The 21,129-nt window shown below is 38.5% G+C and overlaps 1 protein-coding gene across 1 annotated transcript; it reads right to left on the bottom strand.

Annotated features, from left to right (window-relative positions):
* Positions 1-4,457: 4,457 nt before the first annotated feature.
* On the bottom strand, positions 4,458-20,687 carry LOC135479503 (amine oxidase [flavin-containing]-like). The gene is given in 14 exon segments (XM_064759367.1): positions 4,458-4,715; positions 4,945-5,056; positions 6,079-6,176; positions 7,414-7,471; positions 8,755-8,810; positions 8,812-8,900; positions 12,031-12,190; positions 13,578-13,730; positions 14,239-14,380; positions 15,136-15,227; positions 16,492-16,596; positions 17,254-17,391; positions 18,326-18,423; positions 20,642-20,687. Coding segments are annotated over 14 exon segments (1,557 nt in total). The 3' UTR covers positions 4,458-4,505.
* Between the last annotated feature and the right edge of the window lie 442 nt (positions 20,688-21,129).

Here is a 21,129-nt window from a genome sequence, read left to right as displayed (position 1 = left end):
TTTGGATATCTTTTCTAATTGTTTGTTTACTTCTGGCTTTACATAGACCAGTGTTTACATCAGACTAGGCAGGCCAAGCTTTTTGTTTTGTAACAAACTTTAACAACAATTTGTTACTTTGTAAGAACTTTTTGTAACAATGTGTACCAATGTTTATGTCCATGTTGCTGTGTGTAACTATTTATGTTTGGGGCTATATACATTTTAACTTTACTGGTTTTTGATTTCACGTTTTTTGTTTCTGCAATATTTCCTTCACAAGGCTACATTTTTATGTACATGTAATAATGTTTCTTGTTTCATTACGTTACAAAACGTAATGTTTACATGTAATGGGTTATAAACATGTATGAGGGGGACTTTGTAACATATTGTTTATACACTGATAAACTGTGTAATGTTTACGTTTACATGTAACCCAATGTTATATTCATAAGCTTCATATGAAAACACAAGCTGCAAATATTGTTAAAGGAGTGTTAATTATTCAGAGGTGCATATTCATCTTAATTAACTAATTAAGTGACGCAGGTAATTACCTGAATTTATGTTTGCACTCACCTGAGTATCTGATACCTTAAAGTTTATTATAGTTTAAGTTTATTTTTTGGCTTGCATGCATTTCCCAGATGTGTAAACTCATTTGCAGTATACTCAGCTTCCATTCTTCAGCCGTTCCTATCCATCCAAATGGTCCATGTATAATATAATACCATCACATAGTACACAGGTAGAAGTAAGGCCTGATGCTATACAACACTTCTGACCCCCCCCCCCCCCCCCCCCCCCACCTCTCCTCTGCCCACACACAGTCAAATATTACTATGTCCTTTTATACTCTTATAATAACAAAACATCGGGTGCACACCAGTGCAAATGTAAAGCTAAACTTTCTCTTCTAAAGAGTCTTGGTTATCCCATATGCTGCAAGGATAAATACTGTCTTCCACAATGAAGAGCAATTATGTTTTTAGATATTTTATACCTACTGAAATGCTATTGGACAATTTTTAAAGTGATGTAATACTATTTTGATACATAATGCTGCTCAAATATAATGTGCATGTTTGCATGAACACCATCAGTACAAAGAATGGATATGTAACTGATTCATTACCATGCATCTCAAGGCACAGTTATTTAATTCATGGTTTTCATAAAGTATTGTAGAAGGAAGAAAAAAACTGACAAGCCGTCTGACGGTACTGGATCAGATGGTCATAGTCTCCTCTGTAGGTGTCTACTACGATGACCTGAGTTTGCTATCTGCAATTTCACAAATTTGAAAACCACACAATTATATACCTAGACAACTTAGTAAATGCATGTACAGTAACTCCTGAGAAAATCATGCAACAAAGCTTTAGAGATCATGCAGAAAGCATGTGTGTTTTAGCACAAATGCTATAAATGCTGCTTGTTTGGAAACCTATACAAGAAAAATACGGTGCTATGAGTTTTTAACTATGGGAAATAAAAAAAAAAACACAGCAGTGTTTTAAAAGATAAAAAAGTTTGCCATCTTGATTTGTTTTGTTTTTTTTCTATCACATATTTTTTTTCAGTAATTATATTAATTTGAATTAATATATAGTATACCAAACATAAATCATTGCTAAAACTTGTTATAAATTTAGTGATGTATTTCAAGAGATGTTTCTCACATTTTAGCTGCATAGAGACAATTAAGCCTTGTTTAAACTCAAATTCATGTTTCCATACAAACATTCTTGTGATTGGTCCACAATCTCCAAAAAAAAAGCTGATTTCCCAGGCATGCTACAAGCGTAACAAAAAAAAACAAAAAATTATATTTTGACAAAGTTAGTTTATTTCATTTGGCTGTCAAAGTGAAAAAAATGTTCAATGTCAGGTATGTCTAAAAGACTGATGAATGGGATAATGGATATAAAGTTCTTTTATGCTATATCCGGCAAGAGTGAGCGAGTCAGTGCTTGGGGTTTAATGTCATACTTAACAATTGTTCAGTTATATGACAACGAAGGAATCCCTAGATATCGGGCGAGACAAGAACAACTGTTGACTGTGCATGTAAGTAGTTCTGTTTTATTTAGCTGTACAGACAGACTGTTACAGTTGGGTTACTGAGTAATGCTCAAATAAAACAACCAACCAAATGACGTAACAGTAACAAAACATGAAAAGAGAGCAATGCCGTACAATGAGTATTATTATTATTATTATTGCATTAGTTGGATATATTACAAACACCGGAAGTTTTGTATCAAAAAGAGAACATAATACAAACAAAACATTTACAGTAACAAAATCAAAACATGATAAAACACAATTGGAGCAAAAAAAGAGCTCAACGAATATTAGTTCTTCAATCATTACAAACACAGTACACAATACAAACAAATTAAAACAACAACAAATCGGTTTTGTAACAGAAAGAGCTACTTGTTCGTAACAAAAAAAAAAAAAAATAACAAGACGTAATATGTGCAACATATGATTCGTATCACTTGATGCTGGAAACCATCATGTTTTTTTCACGACACAAAAAAGGAAAACAACTTCAATAGCCTTACAACTGTTTTCAGTATGAAATTGATAACTTCGATTTTATACTACATTTCCAATCATAATTGTAATAGCAGTTATTATTATTATTATTATCATCTCTGAATCATCTAGTGCTCTTCATACTCTGACTTTAGAGCAATATTCATTTATTTATTTGATTGGTGTTTTACGCTGTACTTAAGAATATTTCACTTATACAGTAGCGGCCAGCATTATAATGGGTGGAAACCGGGCAGAGCCCGGGGGAAACCCACGGCCATCCGCAGGTTGCTGACAGACTTTCCCACGTACTTTAGAGCAATAGAACTGCGCTGTGCATTCACCAGTGGATGTCTTGGTTGTCTGTTACACATTACACGATTTAACTTATGAAGGTAATCATTTCTGTGCAAAAAACAATCTGCTACCTGAACAATGCTTCCATTATCACAATGATTAGCTATTTCCGTTTTAATTAACAAAATCCCAACACAAGTTTTGCTAAAATAAAGATTTTTAAACCAGTAATCTGTTTTAATATTTTTTTTTTTGTATTCTAATCTCGTGAAATCATAATATTCACTGTTATCTTTTTCTCAAACTTTTCGATTGATTACTTGGCCAGCTATCAGATCTATAAACCATTTTTTGCTGTTTTATTCATTGAACTATTTTGATTGGTTGAATTATTTTGGCTTGTTGTCTGATATCAAACCCCTCACCTGGATAATTGACACATATGTAAAACTGCAGTGACTGGTTGTCATGTTTGATCCACCAGCTGGCTGAAGAATTATCAGCCTGATACCAAACTTGATCTTTGCATTAAGGACACTTGATTACACTGTACCTGATTGAGTGCTTTCTTGAAAACAAAGGAATTCTTTTAGTGCATGTAATGTGCCTCCTTGTCGCAGGACAGATTTCCGTCGCTCTTTCATATAGTGCTCCCCCAGTGAGATGCCTTACCAAAGGCAAGTAAGCCACCCTACCCGAGCCATTATACTGATACGGGTCGACCAGTTGATGCACTATCCCCTTCATGCTGAACGTCAAGAGAGGATGTTACAACTTCCTCTTTTCAGGTGTTAGGTGTGACTCGCCCCAGGATTGACCCTGGATCTACTGCTCTATACTGTACCATGCAAATGGATTACTTACATTGCTGTAGGCCATGGTCATTTATATTTATTTATCTGACTGGAATTTTACACTGTACTCAAGAATAGTTCACTTATATGACAGCAGCCAGCACTATGGTGGGAGGAAACCGGGCAGAGCCCAGGGGATACCCATGACAGGTTTCAGGTTGTTGGGCGACCTTCCCACATACAACCGGAAAGGAAGCCAGCATGACCTGGAGTTGAACTCACAACGAATGCATTAGTGAGAGCCTCCTGGTCATTGTGCTGCGCTCACATGCTTATCACTAGACCACAGATCCCCCTCCCCCCCTCCCAACCCCCCGATCAACAAACCTGTGATTGATTGATTGACTGACTGACTTGTTCCTAACACAGGGTCACTGATACACCATATACATTTTATACAAAACTATTTGCTGAATCGCTAATTCATTAAAAGGATAACTGTCAGACACATGCATCAAGTTACATGTACTCTGGGCACTATGGTTTCCTCCAGACACCTTTATATGTATAATTTTGTATTTTTATAGAAGATATATTAAAATTGGCAATACAGTTACCATGTCAACTGCAGATAGAAATGAACAAGTGTGGGGTGTGCCAAGTGGTCACCCGAGTATCTATGTAACCACCAAAAACTAAAACTCCACATGCAAAACAACTGTATTTTCACCTTTGGCATGCATAAAATCACTCTTATCCATACAATAGTGGACACCTGGAAATCAGCAGGTGCTGATCCGTCCTGTAACAAGGAGGCACATTACATGCACTAATATGGCTATCATAGCAATGGATAACACAGAAATGGAAGAACAAACTACTGCGTCAAACATTGTCTGGAACAGTGAGGTATCTGTGAGTGACGTAAGCCAGGGCAACACTGGCCCCTGAAGCAAGAAAAACGAGCACACTGCCAACAGAGGGCAGCATTTTCTCCACCAAGGTCAGTTCAAGGTCAGCTGCAGGGTGATCCAATGACTCAGGCTCTTCCTGCCAGATTTCAGCTTGCTCAATTCGACCCATTGAACACAGCACCTGAAGAAGTTATGCGCTGGAATGAGCTGTGAGTAGAGTACGTTAGACCACATAACTGTCAGTACAGAGCGTCAACAAAGCCTAGTTTTGGGCATGAGAGTTTTGCCTTAACTCCCTTGTTATGTAGACATTATTTTCACCTTCGTGTCTCTGTGAATAAAGCTGCAAAAATCTGGATCCCAACAGTCAAATCAAACAAACAAACAAACAGAATTACATGTACATTTACCTCCCTTGCTGCTCGCTCTCCTGCCTGTATTGCCCCTTCCATATAACCCGCATAATACGTGGCAGTCTCTGTGCTGGCAAAGTGAACATTACCTAATGGTTCTCGCAAAACTCTGGTAAACAGAACACAGGCCAAGTCACTATTAATCATTCCTCACTCATATAAACCAAGGAATATAATACAGGCACATGTTTAACAAAATCTGATGTCTCCCATCTCTTCTTATAACAATCAATTTTAATTAACACAGTGGGAAAACAATACGATCAACTTTTGGGATAAAGGCAACTCCTGAGCCAGTTTAGAGTATGAAGACTTAAATCTTCGGTTAGCCACATCGTCTTGAGAAGATCAATGAAGAGGGCAACAAGCTTTCAACATCTACCCAAAGACACTCAAAAGCCACTGCTCGAATGGATTTATCAACTTTTTGTTTGAACCCGGCGACCCTTCAAAAAAATTCTTTATTGCAGCTAACACAACCCCACCAGAAATATGGTTTGACAAATACAGTTTGACAAAATAGGGTCTGATGAAATAAGGTTTGACAAAATAGGGTTTAAAGAAACAGGGTTTGAAGAAATAGGCTTTAAAGAAATTAGACAAAAAATAATATTCCCTCTAAAGTCTGATAATACCCTTGTTTGGACAGTCAGCCTGGTTAACCCTAAGAAACATAGATTTAATGATGGCCTGGAATTTTAACATTTGTTGTTTTCTATATTCTTTAAATCATACTCCATACATGGCCTGCCTTAAAGTTTATGGGTCTCACAAACCAAGAATCATAATATACAGGGTTAGAAGAAACAACATTACATGCACAAGGTGTAATGAGGTAAACAACACTACATTAATTTACACCTTTTTGATGTAAAGAAAAGTATTCAATGTACAAAGATATATTTAATAACCAGTATAAACTGTCAACAGAATTGTTGGCTGTGCAAGATTATTCTTTGGCTAATAATATGTTTGGAAACATGCATGCGTCCAAGATTTTCTACATGCAGTCAATTAAATGGGTGGACCGGTGCACGAATGTGCCCCATATTTCTGAATGATAAACCTAACTAGATTTAGTAAATATTCTGGTTTCCATGACTACAGTCTTACACTCATTTCACTACAGACCTGCCATAGCTGGTGAGCACCCCTGGTGGCAGAGAGCTGACGAAACATCCCCCAGAATATTCCTCGGACATCCAATCTTTTTCCAGGTAACCTATAGGCTACAAAACACACTATGAATGTTTTTAATTTAAACGAGAAGAAAACTTAAAGCAATGACACTATAGGTTGAAAAGAGCACATTTTTCCTTGCAAATTCTTAGGCAAAATGGAGTCACCCACAGCAGATGTTGGCGCTGACTTTATTTATAATTTATCAACTTGAGGTACACATTAGAATTTTATTTATGGCATGCACCTGCAAGGAAATGCATACTCTTTTCAATGGTATGTCTTTGATATTTAAATTTTCTTCTCCTTTAAATCCTGCACACACTGGGCGAATGTTTTCGTCTGTAAGGATGAACTATACTGCTGGTGTAATATTTATCTATTTATTTACATAACTGGTATTCTAGGCACATATTTAAGAATATTTCACTCATACGACTACATCCAGCATTATGGTAAGAGGAAACAGAGCAATTGCCCTGAGAGAACCCATGGCCATCCAAAGCTTGCTTCCCATGTACGACCTGAGAGGAAGCCAACATGAGCTGGGCTTGAACTCACAGCGACCACATTGGTGAGAGGCTCCTGGGTCATTGTGGCATGCTGGCACTCTAAACACCAGGCCCTAGTCAGTGTAACATGCCAGAAATAGTCGCAGCATAGCTGCAAACACATTACGCAGATTTTTCCATTGAGGTCAGTAAGTTACGCCAAGTGACAAATCATTATCATCATCAGTAAATTATGTCAGACAAAATGTCAAAGGCCCACACAATTCCTTGTTGCTTGATTGATCAGCCTGATTGGCTTGATGGCCAAAATTCCCTGGAACGGAAACACTACACTCGCAGCGCATTCTTTCCCTTGTATTTAGCATGTTTGATATAAGCAAATTTTGGAGCGGACAAGATCACCTGTGAAAGATGTTTTCAAGAACGCAGTTTTCATTTTATACCAAGAAACAATGCGATCGCTGTGAGCTTCCTCTCTGGCCATACGTGGGAAGGTCTGACAGCAACCTGCGGATGGTCGTGGGTTTCGCCTGGGCTCCTCCCACCATAATGCTGGCCGTCGTCATATAAGTGAAATACTCTTGAATACAGCATAAAACACCAATTAAATAAATAAATACCAAGAAACACATCCATACACAAGGAGGAATGGGATACAGTTTGAAACAGAATTTAGACATGTATGACCTTTTCTTGCATATATTTATGTCACATAAAATTGATTCTTACATGTATTCGTCAATGATAACTGGAATAAATACAGGAAATGACTTACCTTCAGAAATTTATCACACCTGAAAATTGTGGCATAATGTTGACATAGCGCCTGCTGCCTGCAAAATTAGACACTCATATAAATCTATTGCTTTCATTTGTATTAATACAGGCAATCATGAAACAGGTATTTCTACATGTATATTTATCAATTTATTTATTTGATTGGAGTTTTATGCCATACTCAAGAATATTTCACTCATCTGCCAGCAGCCAACACTATAAATGTGAGGAAATTGAGCAGAGCCCTTGGGAAACCTACCACCATCCACAGGTTGCTGGCAGACCTTCCCATATACGACTAGAGAGGAAGACCGTCTGAGCTGGATTTGAACTCACAGCGAAAGCACGGGTGATATTAGCACTAGCACGCTAACCATGCCATGCCAGAGATGCTCCCAAAGAAGCTATTAAACCTCTTCTGAAAATAGTTTCATTATCATATTTTTTTCACAATAAAGTTAATCAATGATCCAATTGTCAGGTGGTCATTACTGACCAGAGTTCACTCTCAGGTACATCTAAATAACCATGCCTCATTACATTATCGCCATGTTCCAGGCTAAACCATTCATGAACAAGTGCAAAAGCACAACAGCTGCAACAGCCCGTACAAACTCCATTCCTGAAACAAGGCAGACTAGGAGCGTGATACTGTTTATTTTTTTTTTTTTGTTATAATAACCGAAAGACCAGATAAACACTGAATCCTCTCTTCCCACCTGCCAGTCATAAACACATGTATCGAGCTGTTCTGTCAACTATGGTTTCTTCCAGCCTTATGTGCTTGAACAGGAATATTCATATTTATATAACAGATACAGGCAAAATTACATGTACATATAGCTATTTTATTGGTGCAGCTCAGAGATTTGCAGCTCGTGATATTTTGGCATTCCCCTTTTTTTCATATAAACCTTGGTGTCTGAAATAAAGCATTATTATTATTTATTAAAGTAGCAATCCAGTTACCATGACAACTACAGAAATGGACAAATGGGGAGGGGAAGAGGGGGTGTGCAGCCTTGTCACACACCAGAAGTTTTGACTCTCTAGACCCTCGAGCCTGTAAGCCTGTTAATCATTTTGCTCACAGAGGTATACTTAGGACTCATGTTTAAAGATAGGAACCAAAAACACCCACCGATCAACCAAGCCACTGAGAGACAGACAAAACACGAACTTATAGAGCAGCTTTGTCGCAGCTAAAAGTTTAATGGATGTATGCGCATTTGTGAAAGAGTGATCATGTTCAGGCCATTAAGAAGACATTTAAACAGTGCAAAGTTTTATCTGAAAATATGAACACCCACAACTATTGTACTTCTCTAAATACTGATACCTTTCTTTCTCTGCAAGTTGACAGAGTTGTCTGCTCTTGTCAGCCAGGATAAAACCCCATGATGGCTGGCGAGGAGCCGTCAGGTTTGGTGTCGTCCATGCTACAGCCCACAGGCCCATCCTCACTCATGCAGGTGCCATTCAAGTCTGTGAGCAAAAGACATTAAATAAAGGGAATTGGAGAAACCCTGGGTAGTTTGTGAAATGACTGGTAAAAAAAAACAAAGGCATCTATTACAGCTACTTTCTACCAAAATTCATCACGCACGTTTATCAGCACCATCATCATACAAGTCTAACAGCTACTTTCTACCACAACTCATCATGCACATTCATCAACACTGTCATCATACAAGTCTAACAGCTACTTTCTACAACAACTCATAAGGCACATTCATCAACACTGTCATCAAACAAGTCTAACAGCTACTTTCTACCACAACTCATCATGCACATTTATCAACACTGTCATCATACAAGTCTAACAGCTACTTTCTACAACAACTCATCAGGCACATTCATCAACACTGTCATCAAACAAGTCTAACAGCTACTTTCTACAACAACTCATCAGGCACATTCATCAACACTGTCATCAAACAAGTCTAACAGCTACTTTCTACAACAACTCATCAGGCACATTCAAGGCACATCATACAAGTCTAACAGCTACTTTCTACAACAACTCATGCACATTCATCAACACTGTAATCATACAAGTCTAACAGCTACTTTATACAACAACTCATCATGCACGTTCATCAGCACCATCATCATACAAGTCTAACAGCTACTTTCTACAACAACTCATCATGCACATTCATCAACACTGTCATCATACAAGTCTAACAGCTACTTTCTACAACAACTCATCAGGCACATTCATCAACACTGTAATCATCCAAGTCTAACAGCTACTTTCTACAACAACTCATCAGGCACATTCATCAACACTGTAATCATACAAGTCTAACAGCTACTTTCTACAACAAGTCATCATGCACATTCATCAACACTGTAATCATACAAGGTCTAACAGCTACTTTCTACAACAACTCATCAGGCACATTCATCAACACTGTCATCATACAAGTCTATCAGCTACTTTCTACAACAACTCATCATGCACATTCATCAACACTGTAATCATACAAGTCTAACAGCTACTTTCTACAACACCTCATCATGCACATTCATCAACACTGTCATCATACAAGTCTAACAGCTACTTCTACAACAACTCATCATGCACATTCATCAACACTGTCATCATACAAGTCTAACAGCTACTTTCTACAACAACTCATCAGGCACATTCATCAACACTGTCATCATACAAGTCTAACAGCTACTTTCTACAACAACTCATCAGGCACATTCATCAACACTGTAATCAAACAAGTCTAATAGCTACTTCTACAACAACTCATCATGCACATTCATCAACACTGTCATCATACAAGTCTAACAGCTACTTTCTACAACAACTCATCATGCACATTCATCAACACTGTCATCAAACAAGTCTAACAGCTACTTTCTACAACAACTCATCATGCACATTCATCAACACTGTCATCAAACAAGTCTAACAGCTACTTTCTACAACAACTCATAAGGCACATTCATCAACACTGTCATCAAACAAGTCTAACAGCTACTTTCTACCACAACTCATCATGCACATTCATCAACACTGTCATCAAACAAGTCTAACAGCTACTTTCTACAAACAACTCATCATGCACATTCATCAACACTGTCATCATACAAGTCTAACAGCTACTTTCTACAATAACTCATCATGCACATTCATCAACACTGTCATCAAACAAGTCTAACAGCTACTTTCTACAACAACTCATAATGCACATTCATCAACACTGTCATCATACAAGTCTAACAGCTACTTTCTACAACAACTCATAAGGCACATTCATCAACACTGTCATCAAACAAGTCTAACAGCTACTTTCTACAACAACTCATAAGGCACATTCATCAACACTGTCATCATACAAGACTAACTGCTACTTTCTACAACAACTCATCAGGCACATTCATCAACACTGTCATCATACAAGACTAACTGCTACTTTCTACAACAACTCATCATGCACATTCATCAACACTGTCATCATACAAGTCTAACAGCTACTTTCTACCACAACTCATCAAGCACATTCATCAACAAGTCAAAAGTGACCAAGGTTTTTCTGGCGATCCAATATGGTCCCTAAACTTGGAAACGATGAAACATAACATCCAGGACATTTCTGCTGCCAAATTTCAAACAGCTGGGATTTGCGTGCAGTTGTGTAGAAAAACTTCAAAAAGCACTGTCCAAAAACAATATTTTAATAGATTGAGCAAGCACAATCATCGAGGGAGCACAATCATCTACAGAGCACAATCATCTGCAAAGCACAATCATCTACAGAGCACAATCATCGACAGAAGACAATCCTCAACAGAGCACAAATCATCGATGGAGCACAATCATCTACACACAGAGCACAATCATCCGCAGAGCACAATCTTCTACAGAGCACAATCATCTATGCAAGCATAATAATATAATCTAAATGACATGCAAAGAATGCAAACTCTGCCACTGCTAAATGTACACTATCTCCCATTACAGCATGGCCACTCTCAAAGTTCAAATCAGTTCAAAGAAAAGGGTAATACTTTTTAAGAATCATTTTAAAATTTGTAGGTATGGATCCAGATCATGGTCAAGTGAAATTGTGTAAGACTGGTGCTTTGCCAACAGATCAGCTGTGATCAAAATTGCATATGGAGAAGATTTTGTTTCCATTAAACTAATGACTATAACTCTCCCCCCACCATCCACCCCCAGGGTGTATTTCTTGCCACTTCAAACCTTGAATATGTATAGGTTACTCTTACACACTTCAGGTAAATGGGTCCTAGATTTGATTCTGAAATGACGAGTGAAGGAGCACCGACTGGGTTATACTGCCACAAAGACACTCTAAGCTGTTGATACAGTATAAATATCTGCACTGCTATTTTCTGCTATTTTGCCCCTGGAGGTTGCCAAGGTAACAATTTCAAAAGCCACAGTTCAAATCAATGACGCTGATTTTTTGATACAGTTGTATGTTGTGGAGAAAAGTGCAAGCTGCACGTGATTGGTATGGCATGGTACCACGTGAAAGTTAGGGATATACACTTCTGAGGTTGAGGTTCACAAAACTCACAACATGAACAGTAAGAAAAATCAATGTGCTCGCGTAACCTATAAGCCCACCTAAATCTCTCCAGAAAGCTGTCTTGTAGAACATGACAGTCTTGATGACGGAACCCATTGGAACCCTCTGTAACAACTGGTTCTTCAAACTGGGCAGAGCTGGTTGAAACCGTATCTTGTTCATAACCGCTGGAGGGATGGCTAGGATTACATACTTCCCCTGACAAATAAAAAATTAACTGTCATTGCCAATGTTTCAATACAACGGAGGGTATTTATTTATTTCATTGGTGCTTTACACCTTCCTCAAGAATTTTTCATTAATACGACGGTGGTCAACATTACTGTGCTGAAATGCATGACTATCTGCAGGCTGCTGACAAGCCCTCCCATGTATGACCTAATGGGAAGTTAGCATGAGCTGCACTCACAGTGACTGCACTGGGGAGAGGGTACAAAAGTATTGTGCTGCACGAGCACGCTAACCACTAGGCCACAGACTTCCTTCTGAGTAAAACTAACACCTTGATCAAATATACATTAAGAATGGACACAGGATTAGATTTTACATTATATTACAATGAGGGGGCGTTAGGTGCGTGAGCATATACTGTCTATATACTTCTGATGGCAGGGCAAATTCAGGCCACCGCCACTAAAGTATCATGACGAAGGCACTAGATATGACACCCCACCCAGTCACATTATACTGGTACCGGGCCAACCAGTTCCATTTCCTCGCTGAACGCCAAGCGAGGTAGCAAGAAGTACATGTACCATTTTTAAAATCTTTGGTATGAATCAATCCAGGTTTGATCTCAAGTCTCCCGACTTCGAGGCCGATGCACTGACAACTAGGACTATGTCAATACACACTAAGAACTTCTCCAGAATCCAAGTAGAATGTTCCAATCTTGAATAGTGCCCAATTACAGCTCCCACTGGATGAGCTGTAATTCAAGATTGGCCATTTACCAGGTAAAGTGCAGTGGTTCTCTATGGCCTAGTTTCCTCTGCCTATAATCATGACTCCAACCACATATAAAGTGAAATGTCTCGGCCTCTCAATGTCCATGGGACCTTGGTAACAACAGATTGATCCAAAATATCCAATGTCCCACCACCCCTTCTTGTCAATACGTCACTTTTCATTCCATTCCTGATGAAAGCAATTGTGATGTAATGGTGTCACAGAAGGATTGAGCGTTTGATATCAATTTTTTGGGACATCAGGTTGACCTACATGTATTTGTAACAATACTGCTTATGACTGGTCAACTGCGTGGTTTTGATTAACAGTTTGGATAGGCCTTTTGGCAGTCAACCGCACTTGTACGCCTACTTGTTAAAGATCACTTGTTTTCCACTAAAATAAAAAGCATGTATGCATGTCACATGTAGAAAAGTTTATCACTTACTCGCCAAAGGTTGCACTCTACCCATAAGACTGGCCACCACTGATTGTGTAATAAGTGAGGGCGACGCTGAGCAACAATCAAAAAAGTATATATTATTAAGTGAAATATTTGTCTTGAATATTGTTCAAATAAATCCTAAGAACACTTCATAGATGAAGTTCAAAGCTGCATGTCCCTCTGGTGACTTACAGTGTGGACACTCCCCATATCAGTGGTCACGGTCACCTTTACTTCCTCCTGCGATATCATCACCACTGCTGAGGAGAGCTGCACACATCCAGCGGGTAGCTTTCGAGCCAAGCCTTCTGATAACTGCTGGGCCCCACCTACAATCTTTTTCTCCTGTTCATGTCAGAATAGAAAATTAGCTGTACATAAACTAATTATGATGGTCATATTTTAGCCGATACCCAATAAGTCTGGTTGATATGCATTTATATGATTTGTCAAGGTCAGAGTGAAGACCACAGTGGGATTTGAGCTGTGAAACTCGAGTGTAAGTCACAAAGTTACCTGAGCACCGTGGTCGAGTGGTAAATGTGCCAGCGAGGAGTAGCTATCCTGAAGCCTCCCACCAATGCGGTTGTTGTGAGTTCAAGTCCAGCTTATGCTGGCTTCCTCTTCCATCGTACGTGGAAAGATCTGCCATATTGTCGTGGGTTTCCCTCGGGTTCTGTCCAGTTTCCTCCCAACATAATGCTGACCGCCGTTGAAATATTCTTAAGTACGGCATGAAAATACCAATCAAATAAATAAATCGAACTGTGCAGCATTAGTTATACCACTCAGAGAAAAGTCAACTTTGAGAGCTGTTGAGTTACATCTGTTGGATTTGAACACAGTCACATACCTGTGCACCATTGGTTATACAGATCATCCTCATCAAGCCTTGACCAGAGTTGATGTACCACAGAAAGGCCAGTAGCGAAACCTCATGAGGCTCAACTGTCATCAAACTCTGAACAGCAAGTGTCATCAGAGCTCGCGTAGAGCTGAAAGACACAAAATTACTAATATGTGTATGAAGTTATCATTTAAAACATGTTTGTCACACCTTACGTGAACCTGAACAAACCTAAAAAAAATAAACTGGCCCTACTTTAAAGAAAAGACAACAAATAAAATATTAACATGAGTTATTTAAGAGGAGGAGTGGAAAGAGTCCTAAGTCACCACTGATATTTTTCAATGCTGTGCTCGGCCACTCTGAAAATAAACTTTCAATCAGGAATTATTATGAGGCCATCGGATCCACCATGTCATAAAAACCCCCGAAACACGATGTCACACATCTCATACTCCGTGTACATATAGGTAAATGGCAAAACAGGGTTCTGACTGTGGAAACTGCTGCTGTTGTCTCAATGTGCCAAAATTTGCTTACTCTAAACTGTGAATGAATGATTATGGCATAAGGCCACATCGGCAATTTTTCAGCCATATTGTGGCGAGCCTCGATCTGAACTGTGATATCTCCCTGCTAGATGCTTCATCAATGTATGCACCTTTTCTTGAGTTATCTACTTTTTTTAAAGTTGAAACTGGGATAGTAATAGACTGCTGCAGAATTTTTCACTTATGGTACACCAAGCTAGCCAACAACCTTTGCCTCCATTTGCCTCCAAGGGGTGAAAAAAGGTGGCTGATAATCAAAAATTCAGTCATGTGTGATTACTGTATACTGCCAATAGCGGACTGCATGTAAAAAACAATTTACATGAAGTCTGACATCTTTTGCTGATTCTACCTCATCCAGGCTGTTTTGTCGATGAATTCCTTCACAGTCATTGAGTCCCAGAGGTGAGCTTTCGCAGCCAGCCATGGGGACTGAACAGGGACCTGAGGCAAACAACAGCAGTATAGTTCATCACAGGCTAAATGGTATGATATAAAGCAGTGTAGTGTCACATTGAGCTCTGTAATGGCTTATCTAAGTAATGGTGGTCAGGTTAATGCAGGGCAAGAAAACAGGTAGAACACCGGCAAATTTTGCGGACTGCTTGATGTTCAACGCCATCCTTAATGGAAAAGACGTCTAAAATCAAAGTAGATTTTAAAAAAAGTAAAAATTGCTAGATAGACCACTTAAAACTATGCATAAATGTACTTTGATTTATTTTTTAGATTTTTGTAAGGAGACTTAAAGGCGTTGAAACACTTGATTTCTATTAAAGATAGGCTTTATGGACCATGCCATCAGAGTTTAGGAACTTGGGCATCACAGGAAGTTTTTCCAACTCTAATCACGACACTGAATGTTGGGAATAACTCTATTTATCCATGAGTAAAAAATTACTGATAAAAGATTCTCAAAAATTGCTTCCCTCTGGTGAACATCAGAAATAAAAAGGTGGTGTGACGTCAGAGTTCTTAGATACCGTCAGTATGGCTCATAGAGCCCACCATAGTATTCAAATATTTGAATGCCTTTCAACACTCTTAAAAAGATCTGGAAAAATATTTAGTATTTAAGTATTATTCCGCATAGTTTTCAGTTGTTTGTATGATGAGCTTTACTTCAAATTTCGGCTTTCTATTACCTAACAAATTTTCACTTTATCTTGCTGCAAGCCCACCAGCATGTCTCCCAGCAACATATGTATAGCTGTGGGTTTCAAGTGTGCTCCGTCTGTTTTCTTCCCACAATAATGCTGCCCCATGGTGTGTAAGAGAAATATTCTTCAGTGCCGCATAAAATACCAATCAAATAACTAAATTCAGATGAATGAGCCAGGTAATGTGCAGTTTCCAATATAGTTGGGATTACGAATATTTTAAGTCATTTATTGAGTGAGCTAGTCAGGGAGTGCTTGGGGTTTAACATCGTACTTAATTTTTCATACATATGACGATGAAGGAATCCTTAGAGTGCATGTAATGTGCCTCCTTGTTGCAGGGCGGACTTCCACCACTCTTTTATCAAGTGCTGCTTCACCGAGACGCTTTACCGAAGGCAAGTAAGCCCCCGCACCCACCCACCCCCCCCCACTCCCACAAGCTATTATACAGATCCCAGTCGCACTATATCCCCTTCATGCTAAACACAAAGAGGTCATTTAATGTTTATAGATATTAAGTATAATATCACTTAATTGAATAGTACCTGTTTGGCCATGGCCTCCACTGTCCTTACTATATGATTCAAGTCTAACAATCTGAAGGGGTTCCAAAAGGGAGGGGTGCTTCCACGAAATCCCTTCCAGGTACCCTGCAAAGGCAGCATACATGTAACATCATTCAACGAAAAGACAACAAATGAATTAACCTTAGTTATCTCGGAAGAGGGGAGAAAACAGACTTGAAGGGCCATAGCTAATTTGTTCTGAAATGCTTGGAAAGTCTATAAATTGGCTTTTAATCTGGACTGGATGGATCCACCACATCCATAGTCCCACCACGCCTTCATGTGACAATGTGACATGTACGTTTCATTCCATTCCCAGTGAAAGCAAATAACCTCACAAAACAACTCAACGTTTGTCATCAATGTATGGGACATCTGGTTGACCACCTTGCAACAATACTGATTATGATTGGTCAAATGTGTGTATTATATATAAATATATAATTATATCTTCAGTCAAGTGTTGTCGTTTCTTTTCACAAACCACAGTCAAACCTGTAAATCAATATGATAAATGAATAACATGATAACTGGATGTATGGGTGTGATTATATCTCATGGCTTCTCACTCTGTCAGGCTACATACACATATTCATGATGCTGAAGCCTGATGCTGAAGCCTGACCTGAAGCCTAATCTGAAGCCTGATAGGCTTGTATCACACTTTTGTCTCATGACTAATAACTCCATTCTTTTTTTTTTTAAACTTTAGAAAGAAGACTATACCAAACATCACTTCACTTTTAAACTCAGGACACTCCTCTCCTTTTCATTCACATCATAGAACTTTAGGTCCAACGCCTTTGCCAACCGGTATACTCGGTTCTGTGTGGGACCGACGTATCCCGCACCCAGATCTACAGTTCCATGCTGTTCATCCTATAAAATAACATCTGTTATATCACCTATTAATTACAAAATCATGTGTATTCCTTGATGTATATGATAGCAGGGCATATAAAGAGCTGTATTAAACATAAACTATCAACTTGCACATGCACTAGTGCTGACTCACTAAAACACCTCCAACAAATTAAAGATACTGGTGTGCCTTGCACATTGTTATGAATTGTTGATTTACACTACATACATGTATTTACACATTGTTATGAATTGTTGCTTTACACTACACACATGTATTTACACATTGTTATGAATTGTTGATTTACACTACAGACATGTATTTACACACTGTTACGAATTGTTGATTTACACTACATACATGTATTTACACATTGTTACGAATTGTTGCTTTAAACTACATACATGTATTTACACATTGTTATGAATTGTTGCTTTAAACTACATACATGTATTTACACATTGTTACGAATTGTTGATTTACACTACATACATGTATTTACACCATTAAGAAATTGTTGCTTTACACTTCATACATGTATTTACACTTTGTTATGAATTGTTGCTTTACACTACATACATGTATTTACACATTGTTACAAATTCTTGCTTTAAACTACATACATGTATTTACACATTGTTACGAATTGTTGATTTACACTACATACATGTATTTACACACTGTACGAATTCTTGCTTTAAACTACATACATGTATTTACACATTGTAACGAATTGTTGATTTACACCACATACATGTATTTACACATTGATATGAATTGTCGCTTGACACTTCATACATGTACTTACATACATGTACTTACACATTGTTACGAATTGTTGCTTTACACTACATACATGTATTTACACATTGTTATGAATGGCTTCATACCACAGGTAATATGCTATATAATGTACTTTAGAGCATAAGGTCCATTAAAGGTTTACTTAACCTGAACCGTATACGTCCTTCCCCCGACTCTGTTTCTGGCTTCTAACACCTTCACTGTGACTCCATACTCCTCTGTCAGAAGTTTAGCAGCTGATAAACCTACAGAAACCCAGAATTCAGGCATACTTGTATTTTTGGAAATTTCTCTGGCTAACTGTTCTCACCAGCACCCCATCTCCAACACCTCCCTCACCCCCCCCCCCCCCCCCCACCAAACCAAAGTCACCCTCCCACAGCCAATGTAAATGAATAATTCAGACATATTTCCAGTGTTTTACTTTTCTATCTGCATATCTGCAGTTTCTTTTGATGTTGGCTACCCATCCTTAACTCCTGCTTTGCTTAATCAGTTAGTTTTTTAATTTTTTTTTAAATACCAGTGATTTGATAAATTTAATTATTCTATTATTCTTTTATTAATCATAGTTCAGTTACCCTTCAGAGGTATTTATATAAGCCAGATCGGAGTCTCAGCCTATACTGCCAGGTTGTTCTATCCGACTCACAACATCAATATAATTGAAAGGTAGGGGTATGTACAACAGGGCTACTTTACATGGGCCAGATAGAGAATTAGGAAGTTAAGAATAAAACTTCTTGTTTTTAATATAGTGCTTGCTCTCAAGTTTGTTTGTTACCATTAGAATAAAGACAGGGGATACATAGTTTGAAATCGGATATAAAAATTGAACAAAGTAAAACAATGAATATTTGTTATATATTAGTATCAGCATGAAGGTAAAACAGATGGAGGCACAACTATGAGGCTTCAAAGTGTTCAATGTATGTTACTGACACCATGGGGGGGTCACTCAGATTAGAGCTGTCTGGCTTGGTCAGGCCTTGGCGAAAGCGTTCCTGAGCCAGTCGCAAGCGGACAGCCACGACGTGTTTTGATACAGACTTAAGGTTGCTGAGATCTGCCGACAATGCCTGTAAGTTTGTGTACTTTCTGTTTGGGTTGTTTGATTGAAATGAAAATAAATAAATGTTTTGAACACTGAAGACGGTTGTATATTGGAGAATAAGAGAACAAGACAAAGAAAGGACTTGCTGGCCTCTTGACCTTGGAATCCCACGAACAAAGCAGAAAATGAAAAAGCTTTCATGAAAATCACGTGAGTTGTTGACGGTTCTTAATTAGCGTCCTTTATGCCCTATATGCAACACAAAACAAAATCTCCAGGAATTCTTAGGTCTATATGGTTACAAATGTTGATCTACAGCTACTGAATTTAATGGATTTATCAGCTTATTGTAAAACATTCGGTAAATCGGATAATTTACATGTTTGTGGTTGATACAATCGGTTTATCTAATTTGGTCTGGAACAAACTCGAGGTACTGGTCATTATTTTATTCATTGTGACCGATTACAAAGTTTTGCATTCAACATTGAGAGAAATGGAATTTTTAATCTTTGCAACAAAAATTGCATGCTATGTGCAAGTTTTACTGGACAGCAAGGGTTACCTTAATTTTCACTTCAAAAGGCCATACCGTTTCTTCAGTTTATAAGGTGGATCACATAATTTATAGAAACAATTTAATCAGCTCAGGTAATGCCAGAAGCGGGGTAAATTCTGTCTATTAGGTAAATATCTATTAAAGTCACCCCGCCGCCCTACCCATGCAGCTGCTGAGCAACAGGTCTCACAGTCTACGTGTACATACCACTCCACCCAAACATGCAAAAAGTGCGTTTCTTCTATTATCAACAGGTAAGTAAACCTCAGAATTAACAAGTGCAGAGGTTTTTATAAACACGACTGCGTGCCAGGAGGAATTTCCTTAAAGCAATGTTCCGACTTTTTTTTGACACAGAGCGGTATTATACAATGTGTAGACCTATAGGCTTAATCGCTCTATGTGCCTTCATGCCAGATAGCCCTGAGCTCTTGTGCGCATGCCCTGAGAGGAAAATATTGCGGCAGTCAACCGTGACCAGGTCGAGTAGTGCCCCATGACACCAGACTATTGTGCCTTCAAGCTGTTTCACTCTTGGATCAGAATGTGGATTCGATCAGAATTATTCAAAACTATGCTGGTCTCACTTACACCTCAGCACCTCTACTGAATCTGGCCCAAAGTAATTAACTCTGATCTTGATTATGAGCAACCCAATAGGTGGACGTAACTGTCGTTGTCAAATTCCTCCACATCCCGACACTATCCACGTTAACATTCCACGGCGTATTCCTTGGCCTTTCAGCGATTCTCATTCCAATCAATCCAATACTGGAGGAACTGAACACCAAATTAACTATTCGCCTGACCAATAAGAACGCTACAGTCTCTGAAACCATTGACATCTTACCACTTATACCAGCTCCCACAATTACGACGTCAACCTCTCCCGCCATATTCCGTGGCTAGTCACGTGGGACGTCATGTGACTCACTGTGCACAGGGGACACCACATGTTGGCTCCTTCGCCTGTCTTCGGTCTCCAGATTTTTGAAGTAGATGTGTAGGCCTATCCTCCCAGCGAGTCAACAGATTGGCACAGCTATTCGTATACTGAGCGAAGAGGAAAGAAACAAAGAAAGGAAGAAAGAAAACATGGAATTGTGCGTTCCATCACTCCAAAAATGATTTGTAAATTTTAACAGAAGTTTGACTTATCCTAGAATGCATTACAATATTATAACATAACGCTCTGTCATGTTCTACATTAAATATCCTGTTAGTCTAATGCAGCCATTATGCTGATTTAGTAGAATAGGTGTGCTATATTTAACAGAATGATATGTTAATGTCAACGGAAATTTAACACAATAATATCTGCAATACAAGAATACATTC

This window comes from Liolophura sinensis, chromosome 12 (genome assembly GCF_032854445.1).
Source record: "Liolophura sinensis isolate JHLJ2023 chromosome 12, CUHK_Ljap_v2, whole genome shotgun sequence".
NCBI classification, from domain to species: domain Eukaryota; kingdom Metazoa; phylum Mollusca; class Polyplacophora; order Chitonida; family Chitonidae; genus Liolophura; species Liolophura sinensis.
The sequence above is the reverse complement of the archived record's forward strand: the minus strand, read 5'-3'. Positions and strand labels throughout refer to the sequence as shown.